This window comes from Lutjanus erythropterus, chromosome 6 (genome assembly GCF_056507025.1).
Source record: "Lutjanus erythropterus isolate fLutEry1 chromosome 6, fLutEry1.hap2, whole genome shotgun sequence".
NCBI classification, from domain to species: domain Eukaryota; kingdom Metazoa; phylum Chordata; class Actinopteri; order Lutjaniformes; family Lutjanidae; genus Lutjanus; species Lutjanus erythropterus.
Genome location: NC_139322.1, coordinates 22,765,312 through 22,778,438, shown reverse-complemented (window position 1 = coordinate 22,778,438; position 13,127 = coordinate 22,765,312). Strand labels below are relative to the sequence as shown.

Here is a 13,127-nt window from a genome sequence, read left to right as displayed (position 1 = left end):
TTCCTGGCCTCACTGCCAGAGCTTCATATTCTGTCATAGTGTAAAAAAAAAAAAAAAGAAAAGAAGATGCATTTTCCCCTCCAAAGTCTCCTTTTTTTGGGGTCAAAACATGTTTTGTTTTTGCAATACAAGTGCACTGCTTTAAAATACACCTGGGGCTGCAGGCAAAAAAAAAAAAAAAAAAGCAGGCAGACCTGTTTAAAATATGCAGGAATCTTAATGCAAATTCAGTCCCGGGCATTGTCTCGTTGTCCTGATTACAATTCAACCAATCTCAGGAGTACAAGAGTCCACCCCTCTCTGCTGTCAGGAAAGATTACAAGCGACTATAATCTAAACCACAATGTGAACACACTAAAACAATCCATTCTTGTGCTCCTTTAATCCTGCAGTCTGATTACCTGGAGTCCCTGTAGAGCAGGTTATGTTCTGGGCCTCTGCAGGAAAGTGGGACATCTCACTGGCTTTAATACCAACATGTAAGAATCCTCCATCATCATCAGTGAGTAAGACTTACTGGGATTTATTGACGGAATATGGCAAAATAGAATATAATAGTCATAAGTATCATTCAGTTCATAAGTTTTCATTAGTATATAATGGCCTGAAAGGAAGAAACGTTTCTGTTACCTTAGAATGAGCCATTTATATCTACAAAGGGTGCGGGTCCTCTTCCAGTACACCATGTTGCACTGCCATATTTATACAGTAATCAAGAATGGACAAACCAAACACTGGCTCTTGATACAGATTTTCGCGTTTTGCACAAGTTATGCAGCCACTGTAGGTTCTCCTACATGTTAGGAAGGGGAGGGTGAGGCGACGTGTTTGCAATCTGCAAGCTTGCGGCTAGAGATATACTTTATATTTATACTTTATATATACTTTATATTGTAACTCCATTACATTTATTTGACAGGTGTATTTACTTAACAAATTAAGATCTTTGCACACAAAGCATATAGAAAATAAAACAGGATGCGTTGTTTTATATTAAACTACCCAACTGTGTAATAACAGTGCAAGCAGTCGATCAATTAATTCGGCAATTGACAGAAAATGAACTGGCAACTACTGTTTAAATCATATTTTTCAGAAAAAATGATTTCAATGGCTCCAGCCTCTCAAATTTAAGGATTTCCTGCTTCTAGTAATACCTAGGGCCTGAGCACCAACCAGATATTAAAGGTGCTTGAAAACTCATTAAATGGGCACTCATCAGAAGTGGTGAAAATTTACATCTGATCAAAATTTCAACGAAGCAGCCCTCACAGTAAGTTTCACCTAGATGTACAAAATTCACGAAGCACATTTATCACGTCCAGACTTACAAAAAGCCTAAAAAAGTATCCTAAACTCAACAGAAAGTCGGCCATTTTGAATTCACTTTGCCAATTTTTTGCACAATGAGCTCACTATGTAGTGAAGAAAAAAACACTGAAGGACACTACTTGGGTCATTTTTTTTCTGTGCCGTTAATTTAGTCATTGCTGTTGTTTTTCCTTCAGCACAATTCATGATGGTATATATTACGTGGTTAGAGTTATGCACTACTTTTCATGATGCATTGTGGGATATTTGGGTATAGTCATAGTGCCACCTACTGACAACAAAAAATTACATATTTTATATTTTGATGTGCTCCTTCTAACAGGTTGGCAAGATCCATTTTGAACATGTTTGGGAAAGACCTTGATGATCCATTATTTTGAGTTTTCATCAAAGGGTATTCTAATGGTACTACAGCAAATTTCAATGTTTCGCCATATTTACCTCAAACATGCATTGTCCAGACTTATCTGTTTTTATAAGAGTTCCAGCCTGTGGACATTTACATTTCAATTGGGAGTTATAGTCATTGCGCCACTTACTGTCAAGAGGAGGCTTCTCACTGTTTTCTGAATTTTTACCAATCAAACAATCTATTTATCCAGAAAATGATCCACTGAGGAAAAAAAAAAAAAAAACAGTAGTTGCAGTCCTATATAAATTAGTTCAAACTAGCTCCACCTTGAGAAGCTACAACAATAAAATGCTGTTTACACATTAAAACATTAGTAGAAATAATCTAATAATATATAATGGGAGACATTTTTCTGATTGTACTTTTACTTCAGAACATTTTCAGTGCAGGACTTGTATTTGTAACAAATTATTTCTAAACAGCTATATTTTTGGTACTTTTATTTAAGTAAAGGTTCCTCCACCACAGGTCATCATCAGTATTCATCTACACACAGTGGCCTCTGAGCCCATGGCTGATTGTTAATCCCAGATCTCCCTCCTCCCACATGCAGGGAAACCCCATGCAGGATCCGGCCATTCATCCTTCATGAGCTCCAGAGGAGACTCCTGTTGGCAGCTCGTGTCAATCTGACATCCCACTGATGGTGACTTTATGATGTCTCAGCAGGACGCCTCAGAGGTTTCTGAAATTCACAGAGAGACAACTTTTTCAAAGCACTGTCTAACAGTACGTCAGGATCAGGGCCAACTAGAATTGTTTATATGGCTGGATCGATTGTACTGTTTGTTTAGAGCTACTACACTGAGTTAAGGCTGTTCTGGGGGGAGGATGAGGACATGCACTGTATAACAGCAAATTACTGAGTCTTTGTTAGCCCATAACAAGGCTATTAAAGCTTTGAGAACATGCTGTATTCAAATTAAATAACTTTTGCTCAGTTTTTTTTCTTGTTCTTTCCTATCTTCACAATTGGAGTGTGGACAGCTTCCCTGTCTATCTGGCAGTATTGAATTCATTTTTCAGTATGTATATTGTTTGTGACATTCTTGATTTTCTATCTTTATGTCTTGTCATACTGTTTATTGTTAGGCTATGCAACAATATAGCAAGGCAGGTAAAGACAATAAACCTGATGTGTTATAAACACACAGTTTTTGTACTAATGTAGAACAACTTAAATGGGTTTGAGCTCGTTTTTCACATTAAGAGCATAGCAGGTTTCTGGTAATTTTCAATTTCAGACTGAGGCAGCCTGGTTCTGCATGTGGTAATTTCTGTCATATAACATTTTTATTATCTTAATTTGCAATATAATCTTAATGTAAAAACCATGGAGGGACAATGGATTTTGTTGAGAGCTGAGCCATTACTGCTCAGCATGCTGTTACCAAATGTATGTGATTTTTTTTCTGTTCTTTTTCCACAGAAATCAGACATGCTGCAGAAACATAAAACCACGATTAAATGAGAAGCAAGACATACAGTGAAAGCACGTGCTGATTTTTTTTTTTTCTAACAAACTACTGCCCTCTTATGGCAGAATAAGAGCATTACAATGGGAATCCTTAGCTTACATATACATTAGATGCTGACTAAAATCTGTCTTACAGTATGTGGAGTTATCAGGCATAACAGTCAATTCTAAAAAGGGGCCCACAATAAATTAATTTGCAAATAACACGGTAATTTATTAAGTAAACAGTTCACACACAGGGAACATGTATTCAACACGTATTACAATTCCATGTTCTTTTTCTTCACAATAAAAAAAGAAAAAGAAAATGTAAGACGTACATTACATTTGAATAAGTTCGTGGCTCTTTATTTTCTTAAAAATAAAAGAGACGGTGTTACTTAACAATGTTTACAGGTCTATAAAACATCATTTACACCTGGTATTAAAATGCAATCTGTATCCGGACACTTTCTCCAGATAAGAAAAATGCATGTTAATGCAAAGTGTAAATACTTCATGATCAGAATATGATCAGATCTGCCTGACTACAAGCGAGGTAGTCTGGCTTGCATTGTTTTGTTTGTTTGTTTGTTTGTTTGTTTGTTTGTTTGTTTGTTTTTACCTCAGGCAGGCGTAAACACAATCCTTACAACAACCTGGATAAAATATCTGGAGACAGGTCACATTTTAATACCCATTTTAAATGGAGTGTAAGTCACAGAGTACTGTAGTCAAACAGGTAACATGAGTAGATCAGCTGAACTGTGCACCACCTTTTATCAAACATGTATAAACTATAACAGCAGCTACTTCTTGGGGTTGGCAAAGGTGTTTATGGTGAACAAAAACAAAAATTAAACACACATTAAGCTGTAGAAGTAGTGTTATTAATTACACATGCATGAACAAAGTAATTTAAGATACTCAGTTTTCCCCTTCAGCAATTTAAGTATTTTTTACACTGCCACAGCTGCTAAAGAATATATTAGAGCAAATAATTTTTTTTTAAAATACTAATTTAATCAATATCTTCACAAACCTTCAACAGGCAAACAGTTGCAATGACAATCACATTTAGCATGAGTTTGCTTTTTCATTATCAAGTACCAGGGTATTCACCTCTTCTTGACTCAAAACTGCTACAAGAGATGACGCCAAAAACCACTAATAATCTCTAATACTGACACCTTCATGAAAGAGGCAGACAAAAAGTGAAACCAGTTTTGGAAGACTTCAAATGTAACCTTTAAAAATAAAAGGCCATAAAATTGAAAAAGGGTGATCTTGCAAATGGCGAAAACATGACTGCTTTCAAGCTTTCCCCACCTACTTTGTTTTAGCTTTTAGGCTAAAACGGAATTAATTTGAATTTTGGCTTTTGACTCACTTTGCAGCAAAACTTCTATCCACTGATATTTCAAAGCACTTAAAAATCCTGACTCTCATTTTCAGACTGCTCTAGGATTAAGAACAAAAGAAAAGCGACCAGTGTTTCAGACAGTTGGTTCACAAGGCAAAAAAAAAAAAAAAAAAAAAAAAAAAAGGCTTACTTGTGTGTCTTGCAAAACATCATGTACCTGTCAATAAAAGCTGTGAATTCGTTTTTCTGTTACAATAAGAGAAATTGGTTTTCAGGAGAAATGATAATTTTTTTAACTGCAGAAAGCTTCAAAATCAAAGAAGCCAAGGCTACTGTGATGAAAGGTGAGGACAAAGCTTAGTCAATACTTTACAGATCCAGTCCAATGACAAACTGCTGGCTTTTTGATCATTAGTATGCTTTTCTAAACTTCAGACCACCCACGGACAATGGAGGCACAAAACAGGAAAAAATACAGAGAAGGAAGGTAGCAGTAAAGTGTTCACCTTAACATATAAACACACACAAAGGCCTCTTAAGCAAGGCAAAGAGACATCAGGCACATTATTTGCCACCTCTTCTTGCATCATATACTGGATGGAGGGGAAACTGTTGCACAAGTCTCATCAGCATGAGGCCCCATGTCTTCATGTCCTCCTCTGAGAAGGAGAGATCTTTTAAAATATTGTTTTCAAGCTCCTCTAGATACTCCTGCCGCAGCTTGGTCGAGGAGTGAGATGAAGAGCAGGAACCATCGTTGAGGCTGCTCTGCAATAAAGTCACACTGGCATTCTGATCAGGTCCATTTCCATTGTGCTGACGATTGTTACTGTCATTACCCGTCATGTCACCATCCTGATCGATTCCATGTCTGCTGTGCTGACTCATGCTGTCACTGTTTGACAGTGTGTCGTTTTGAGAATTTTCACGTCTGTTATGCTGACTAGTGTTTGATGTTTTGGTGCAAGTTTCAAAAGGCTGTCTTGTGATCCTGACAGGCTTCAAAAAGGCCCTGGTATTTGTCAGGATCTCCATTGGAGCAAAGTTGCTCTGGGTGAGCTGACTGAATGGCACAGACTCTGCCATCACCATATCTTCAGACATTTTTCTGACGATGTTGAAGCTCCACATGTCTCCAGCGCCTTTTCTGTGGTTGTTATGGGTCAGGTCCTTGCTCAGGTCAATAAGGATGCAGTCAGAGTCCTGTTCACTACTTTCTGTGCCCATCTCCTCCTCAGAAGCATCCTGCTCCCGGCACTCTGCCTCCCAGGCTTCTTCACTTGGCATCCTGGATGCCCTTACAGGAGACTCAAATATCACTCCTTTGGGAGCAAGAGGATGGAAATGTCTGCGGCGAAGGCTGCTGCATGCTGATGAGTTGGGGTGGCTCTCAGGCTGTCTCAACATGTAGTGTCGGACTGACTCAGGCACCAGGATTTCACGATGTCTTCTGCTGGGCACTAGGGCAGAGAGGCTTCCAGGTACGTAGTTTCCTACAATGGGTACAACAGAAGTAGGTTTAAGCGCAGAGACAAAATCCTCCAGCTCCTGGTAAGAGGAGTGATCAGAGTAGGGCACCACATGGAGGTTGGGATGGAAAGAGACCAGAGGCCTGCTCGTGGGCAAGATGGCCAAAGTGGGCTCTTCTTTGTTCCACTGGTGTAAAGAGGCAGAGCAGATCGATGACTGCTCCACAACTCGGATTCGACCGGCTCCTGGCTCAGTGGTAAAGACGTTAGGCAGCTCCAGGGCGTTGAGGGTCTCCATCCTCTCAATGCTCACCTCAATCCACGTTTTAAACTCCATCGCCAGCTCCGACAGCAGCGACTCCTTACCCAGAGCATACAGGCCTGCAAGGCAGCACAAGAGAAACTGTGAGGGTCTGTGTCTCAGATTTCTCTGCTAAGTGCAGGGAGCAAAAGAAAAGTAGTAGTTAAGTACAGGGAATTCTACTTTAAACTTATTCTAGAGTGTTAATAAAATGTCTCTGTTTAATATAGATCCCCACAAAAATCAATGTAATCATCATTTAATCCTCAATCATGTTTTTGCAATCAAGATTATATTGATTGATCAGAGGGAATGATCAAAATTATTATTACCTCTAAAACTGCAAATCCTATCACAATTCCTATAGCAAAATCAGTCAAAAAACAAAAATAAAAAATAAATAAATAAATAAATAATAATAAAAAAAAAAATAACCACAGATATTTTTTCAAACCCTTCCAGCCCTACTGTAGGTGTTTTGTACTTTTCAAACACTTGGGGTTTTTTTTTGTACATTTTCTTGCAGGCGAGTTTGATTTCTCCATGCACTCTAAACACATGCACATATGTATATTATATAACATTACTGTCTTCTCTTTCTTTTTCCTATAAATGTATTTTCATCTAACTAACAAACAGATTTACGTAGATTAAAATACATTTCTAGCCAAACAAAAGACATGTTTATTTCATTTTTTATTTTTTTAACTATACAAGAGTCAATGCAAGGCTGATGCCCAATAAAAAGGGACTGAATACATGTACCTACATTTTGCAACTAGGGTGGAGCAGAGTTTGCAGAGAACCAGAGAGCTCGCTCTGCTCCGGTTTGTAATCCCAGACTCTCTCTTCACTTCTATCCCACACCTGGGATATGTCATGCATGTTTGTAACAATAGAAAGATGAGTCAAAGAAACAAAAAACAGCTGTCACACCCTTAAAATAAGTATTAAGTAAGATCACAGAAAAAAAATTTAATTGTAGACTGTAAGAGAGGTAGCCATGTATAAAATTTTGACCATGCTGAGAACCTATATTTTCACCCTGCTAAGGAGAAAGTACATAATGCATGCGTAGAATGGTGTGTATAATATTACCTATGACAATGTTGTGGTTGGGGTGACTGCGGATGATCTCTTTGATTTGTTGAGTGGCTCTCTGTCTGGAGGGGAGGGTACGGTTGGGGTCACAGTTGGTGTTGTCCAGGTACAAGACATCTATAGTGGTGTTTGTCCTCAAGCACGGCTCACGCAGCATAGAGGGAGTATATCTGAAGTCACCTGAAATTAAGAATGTGTCAATACTGACTCCTACTTCCTCTGATTTCATTCTCAATATAGTACCTGTTCATATCTGTACATCATATGATATGAATGGTGACACTGACCAGTGTACAGTATAGAGCCAAAATATCCCTCGAAGAGAAACATGACAGACCCTGGACAGTGGTTGGCATCTATCAGTGTTACTGTCAGCCTCTCCTTTCCGATGTCATCCAGTGGCAACAGGTATGGCTCACCCAGCTCTAATGGATGGATCCACTGCTCTTTCACCTGAGCAGAGACAGAAAAGGTTGGCAGAAGACACATTTCTGAATATAAAAACAGGTGAATGCAGCAATATATCTTCTGTTGTTTCAACCACTTCAAACGTTATGATTCCAATTTTCCTCTGAAATACATTTTAAAAAGTTACAAAGTTAAGGCCAATATTCTGTTTAACATGATCTGGCAATAATACATAATATATATTCTGTATCTGCTTTCTCTAATCCCTCAGTCAAGTGATGAACTAAAGCAAAAACTTGGATGGATTTTAGTTTCCCCACACCTTACTAACATGACTACATTATTTGTAATCTGTTTTATTTTCTTGGTTGTCCACCTGTATATTAAAATTATACTGAAGGAATATTCAAAATTGAGAGGCCCTTTTAATGGCTGCGCCAGTTCATCAAATGTGCATCTGCTCTAATTTCCCTACAATTTATCTCCAAATACTTAACATTTTTACCTTTGAGAACTTGACTAGAATTTTAAATACAGTTCTGATTATGTCATACTTCCACTAAGGTTGTCAATGCTTTTTAAATTCAACATGTTTAAAAACAATACAATACTAACATTTGATAGTATCAGAGTATTTCATTTCAGCCTTTATTGTACAGCCAAAATTTGGCATGCAGTATAGTAAAACCAGACAGGGCTCAGTTACTTTTTCTGTTCTGGCACCGTGTGCAGGCTGTTCATAGAAAAAGAAAAACATTATCATTTTTTTGTATGCCGCAGACTTCTCTTTGCCTTGGTATTGAAAGAGGTATCAAGTATGGTTTTATAATGCTAGTGCTGTATCTAAGTTTAAAATTCTGGTATCATGACAAATCCAGCTTCCACATGGCATGGGTCTGTAATAGGTCTAGTATTTGTCATTACAAACGTGTTGTCAAAGTAAAAGCAGATTGCAGTGCCACCTGTTTTGAGCACTGAAAATAATTCAGACAATATTTAATTAACTTTCTAGGAAATAGAGTGGCTTTGCAGAGCAACGGGAATCTGGGCTGCCCCGAGAAATAATGAAATGTTTCAAAACTAACTCTGAATGAAAAATAAAATCCAAAGTCAGCACCCCAGAATGAAGCAGCAGAAATACACAAGCTCTTAAATTCATACGGTTTCTTTTCTAGGCTGCCAAAGTCAAAGGATTTCATTTGAAGCAACTGTGTAGCATCATAACAAACTCTTTTGATGTTCTTGTGATTTTTTTAAAGACTTAACATTGGACTGTAACAAGGTGGTCAAGACAAATTTCGCCTCAGGGACAATAAAGTTTAATCTACTCCCATGATTTTCAAAGTGGAGGCTCTCAAGAGGGGCTCAGCAAATTATCTATCTATCTATCTATCTATCTATCTATCTATCTATCCTATTACAGCAGGGGCACCACATCCATAAGCTAATTTGGTATTTGAAGAAACTTGGAATGAAAAAGTTTCGAAACTCCTGCTCTGCCAGGAAGCAAAGCACATATGTGACCAAATGCTCCCATGAGCCTCCACAACTCTCACCCACATAAACAGTCCCTCCACTACAGTACATGCATGGCCTCACCTGCAGTTTGAGCCTGAGCAGAGTGGCGGTAGTTGGGGAGCAGTAGATCGGCCGGTTGCTCCAGGTGGAGGTCAGACCCATCGTGTGGTCGCTGTGCATGTGAGACAGAAAGAAAAGCCGGGTCCCTGGACACTTCCGAACATACCAGAAGTCCACGGCCAGCGGGGTATGCGGGATCACTTTACCGTTGACTGACATGGTTTCACCGGATCTCTCAGACGCAGCGGTGGTGCAGGTGGGCAGGTACGTTAACCGACAACAGACTGACCGGGACCGTTGTTTAACTGCTTCTCATGTTTGTTCTCAGGTGACTCACAAACAGACCCTTTAAAGTAGCAGCTGCGGAAATGAAGTTACGGTTGAATGGCACAGGCAAGACACTGCCTCACTCCCAAAGGATATTTTAATGCAGCGTTGGCAATAAAAGAGAAGTCACTCCATTGGTAGCTAGCTAACGTTGCTAAACACAGTGTGGCTAGCTGTGGTTAGCATTCTCTGGCTACAATCTCGCTCGTTCTTGCTTGGCGATGCCATTATTTCACGCTTTAAAATTCTCCAGTCCAGCTGTCGATGTCACAAACATCTGGCGGTTGTTTCGCAATTACAGCGCTGTTAGCAGAGCCGCTCACGAGCCCCGCCATTTCTGTGTTCAAGCTGACGTCTTCTTCTCTGAAGTTGTAATGTAGCTGAAATCCTGGTGTTTGTCTGATGCTGCCACCTGGAGGTCGTATTGTGGTTGATCCCACGGATGCTTGTCGGAATTAAAATATCCGAAGATAGAAGAAAAACAGCTTGATTAGGCTACCAACAAAGATGTCAGCACGAGAAAACTTTTCAACCAGGAAAAAAAACTGATAAGATTAAAAGATGTTAAAAAAAAACGAAGAAAATCATACATTTTGACTTTGGCATATTTATTTTTTCCCCTTTGATAACATTTTACAGAATAAGAACTGTGAGGATATAGAATTTAATGCACACCTTGATAATAGGAAGAGACGGTATAAATGTACACAATGTCACATAAAGATATTTTTATTTTTTATTTTATTTTATTTTATTTGCACATTATATATATATACAAAGACAAAAAAATAACAAAAGATTAAAACATTGTGCAGGAGAGGTTGGAAGCCAAAAGGCTTATAAAGATACCTCCCCTATATAATTAATATTGACAACTTCAAGGTGTCAAGACTAAATAGATATAAAACTGATATACAGAAATGGAAGCATACAGGGTGCGATGCATTAACAACAAAAAAAACAAACAAACATAAAACAAGACAAACAAAAAAGGGAAAAAAAGAAAAAAAAAAAAAGTTTTTTTATTTTATTTTGGTAGTCTGTACCATCTATTGTTGGAAATAAAAAGTTAAAAAAAAAAAGAATGATATGATAGAAATGTTTACATTATTTAATCGTTTTGACATAAAATCAGTAAGCCAGTTCTTGTTATCATCCCTGTCTTTTCATCTGTATTTTTCTTGCAACAAATAGGTATCCAGATATATTTCGTTTTTTAATGCATGTATGGGGAAAACCCACCGATATTTTGGCAAGAAAAAAAGGAATATACAAAATGCAGCATGAGTGAAAACAAAATGAAACACAGAAGATCAAAAAGCAGTGGACTCACAATACCATCCATCACCTTAAGCCCTGAAGTGAGGGACTCTGAGGCAAACCATACCAGAAAAAGGACTGCTTGCAACAACCTAATAAAAAAAAAAATTATGGTATTGTATATGGCTGATTAAGAAAGAATTTTAGTTTTTTTTCCTTGTCAGACCCAAGACTCTACAATGCCATTAACACAAAGAAAAAGTACAGTAAAAAGCATCTTCCTAATATTGACTAATTGCGTTCTGTTCTCCAGGAGATGGCGCCAAGAGAGAGGAAACCGTTTTATGACTAATAGATTTATTTATTTATTTATTTATTGTGTGTGTGTGTGTGTGTGTGTGTGTGTGTGTGTGTGTGTGTGTGTGTGTGTGTGTGAAGTAGAAAATGTATCTACAGAACATTAATTTATAAAGTGCACATATTATGAAAGATTCTGAAAGGTTTATTTGTCAGAAAAAAAAAGAAAATCAGGAAAACCTACATATTTCATGTTCTTTTTAGAATATACTGTAATTAATTTCAAAAACCAAAAATATACTTTCAATATATTTATTAAGCTCTACATCACACTATTATTTTGTTCCCCTTACAGGGTGAGTCTTTACATATATAATTTATTTTATTCTATTACAGAAAATAAACAAAATGCAATACAGTTAGTAAAATAGTGTTTCTCTGATTCTGATATTAATGGACTGCTTTCTCTCTTGATGCTTTTATAAACCGTAATAATCCTGTATGTAATTATCCTAAACATTATCACATCAAACTATCTGCAATATTTCTAAATGATATATTTTTTAAATACACTAAAGGGGGGGTGGGTACTTCTAAATGGGGGCGTTGCTATGGTGACAGCGATTCATTATAGCCCCCCCCCCCCCATCCCCCCATGTTTGCACGCTGCTCACTTTTCAGGATTATACCTGGGATTGCTGCACATTCCTGCGTTATCAAACAGCGTGCGTCCGCTCCTTGTACCCAGAGGCGCATTAATCATACCCTGCTTTACAGTTAATTATCTCTCCCAACACGCACACACACACACGCACACACACACACACACACACACACACACACAGGCACACGCCCCTGTGGAAACCTTACGCTGCAGATGAAGAGCATTGTGCTGGTGATTAACTGAACAGGAGTGGGTCGAGCTCAGTCAGGGAAATCGGTGGAGCCCCTGTTACTGTTCACAGCCTCATGCTTTCTGATAAGTTCCTCAGCTGGGTGTCCTTTAGATTGTTTCACACTGTGTACTCGAGCACTTTATACAGTCAAGAGCCAAGTTAGTATGTGATTAAATAGTTTTACTCCAAGTGTGTGGTGCTGAAGTTGATTTTCAGAGTAATGACATGTCACCCCACTGTATTTTTAAATCTTTTCTCTCACACTGTAAATCATTTTATGCTGGTTCAACTTAAAAATGTAAGTTGTTCCCTGCTGCCCTAAAAATGTGAGTCAGTTGATCGAGTTGAAAATTTTAAGTCGTCTGATGAGTTTTGAAAATGAAAACCAACTGATTTAAATGAACTTGAGAAAACATTCAAGCTCAGTAAGTTTATGATATTAAGTTTAATTCACTAAGTGTACAGGAATGAATTTGATAACCCTAATTATGTTTATCATTGTTTTCATCATTATGAAAACAATCATGATATATCTTAACATGAATGAAAGACACAGCAATTTCCCTACAAACTACAACTTAACTACGTAACAGAATTGTCTGAAGAGCAATTTCATGCAATCACATGCCTGAAAAAGTTTCTTTTGAAAAATTTAATTTCATGAGTAAATTCATGACTTAATTTGAGTGAACTCACAGCAGTGAGATTAAATTTAATCTCATGAAATTTTAAATTTATTTAACTTGTGAATATTCAAATGTATATATCTTTGTTAAAGATACTATAAAGCGACAATACATGTGTGTTCTGAGTTTGTCACACCACAGAAATATGTTATTAACCACCCAGACAAATTTGAATGATTAAAAAAATGCTAAGTATATTGAATTAGGTCTCAAAATCATGAAAAACTTGTTTTCTCTGCTC

The 13,127-nt window shown here is 37.6% G+C and overlaps 1 protein-coding gene across 1 annotated transcript; it reads right to left on the bottom strand.

Moving 5' to 3' along the window:
* Positions 1-5,127: 5,127 nt before the first annotated feature.
* Positions 5,128-10,301, bottom strand: dclre1b (DNA cross-link repair 1B). Its single transcript, XM_084721212.1, has 4 exons — positions 9,442-10,301; positions 7,722-7,887; positions 7,432-7,614; positions 5,128-6,413 (listed from the first exon to the last, which is right to left on the bottom strand). The coding sequence occupies exons 1-4, from the start codon at positions 9,637-9,639 to the stop codon at positions 5,128-5,130; spliced, it is 1,833 nt and encodes a 610-aa protein (XP_084577338.1). The 5' UTR covers positions 9,640-10,301.
* Between the last annotated feature and the right edge of the window lie 2,826 nt (positions 10,302-13,127).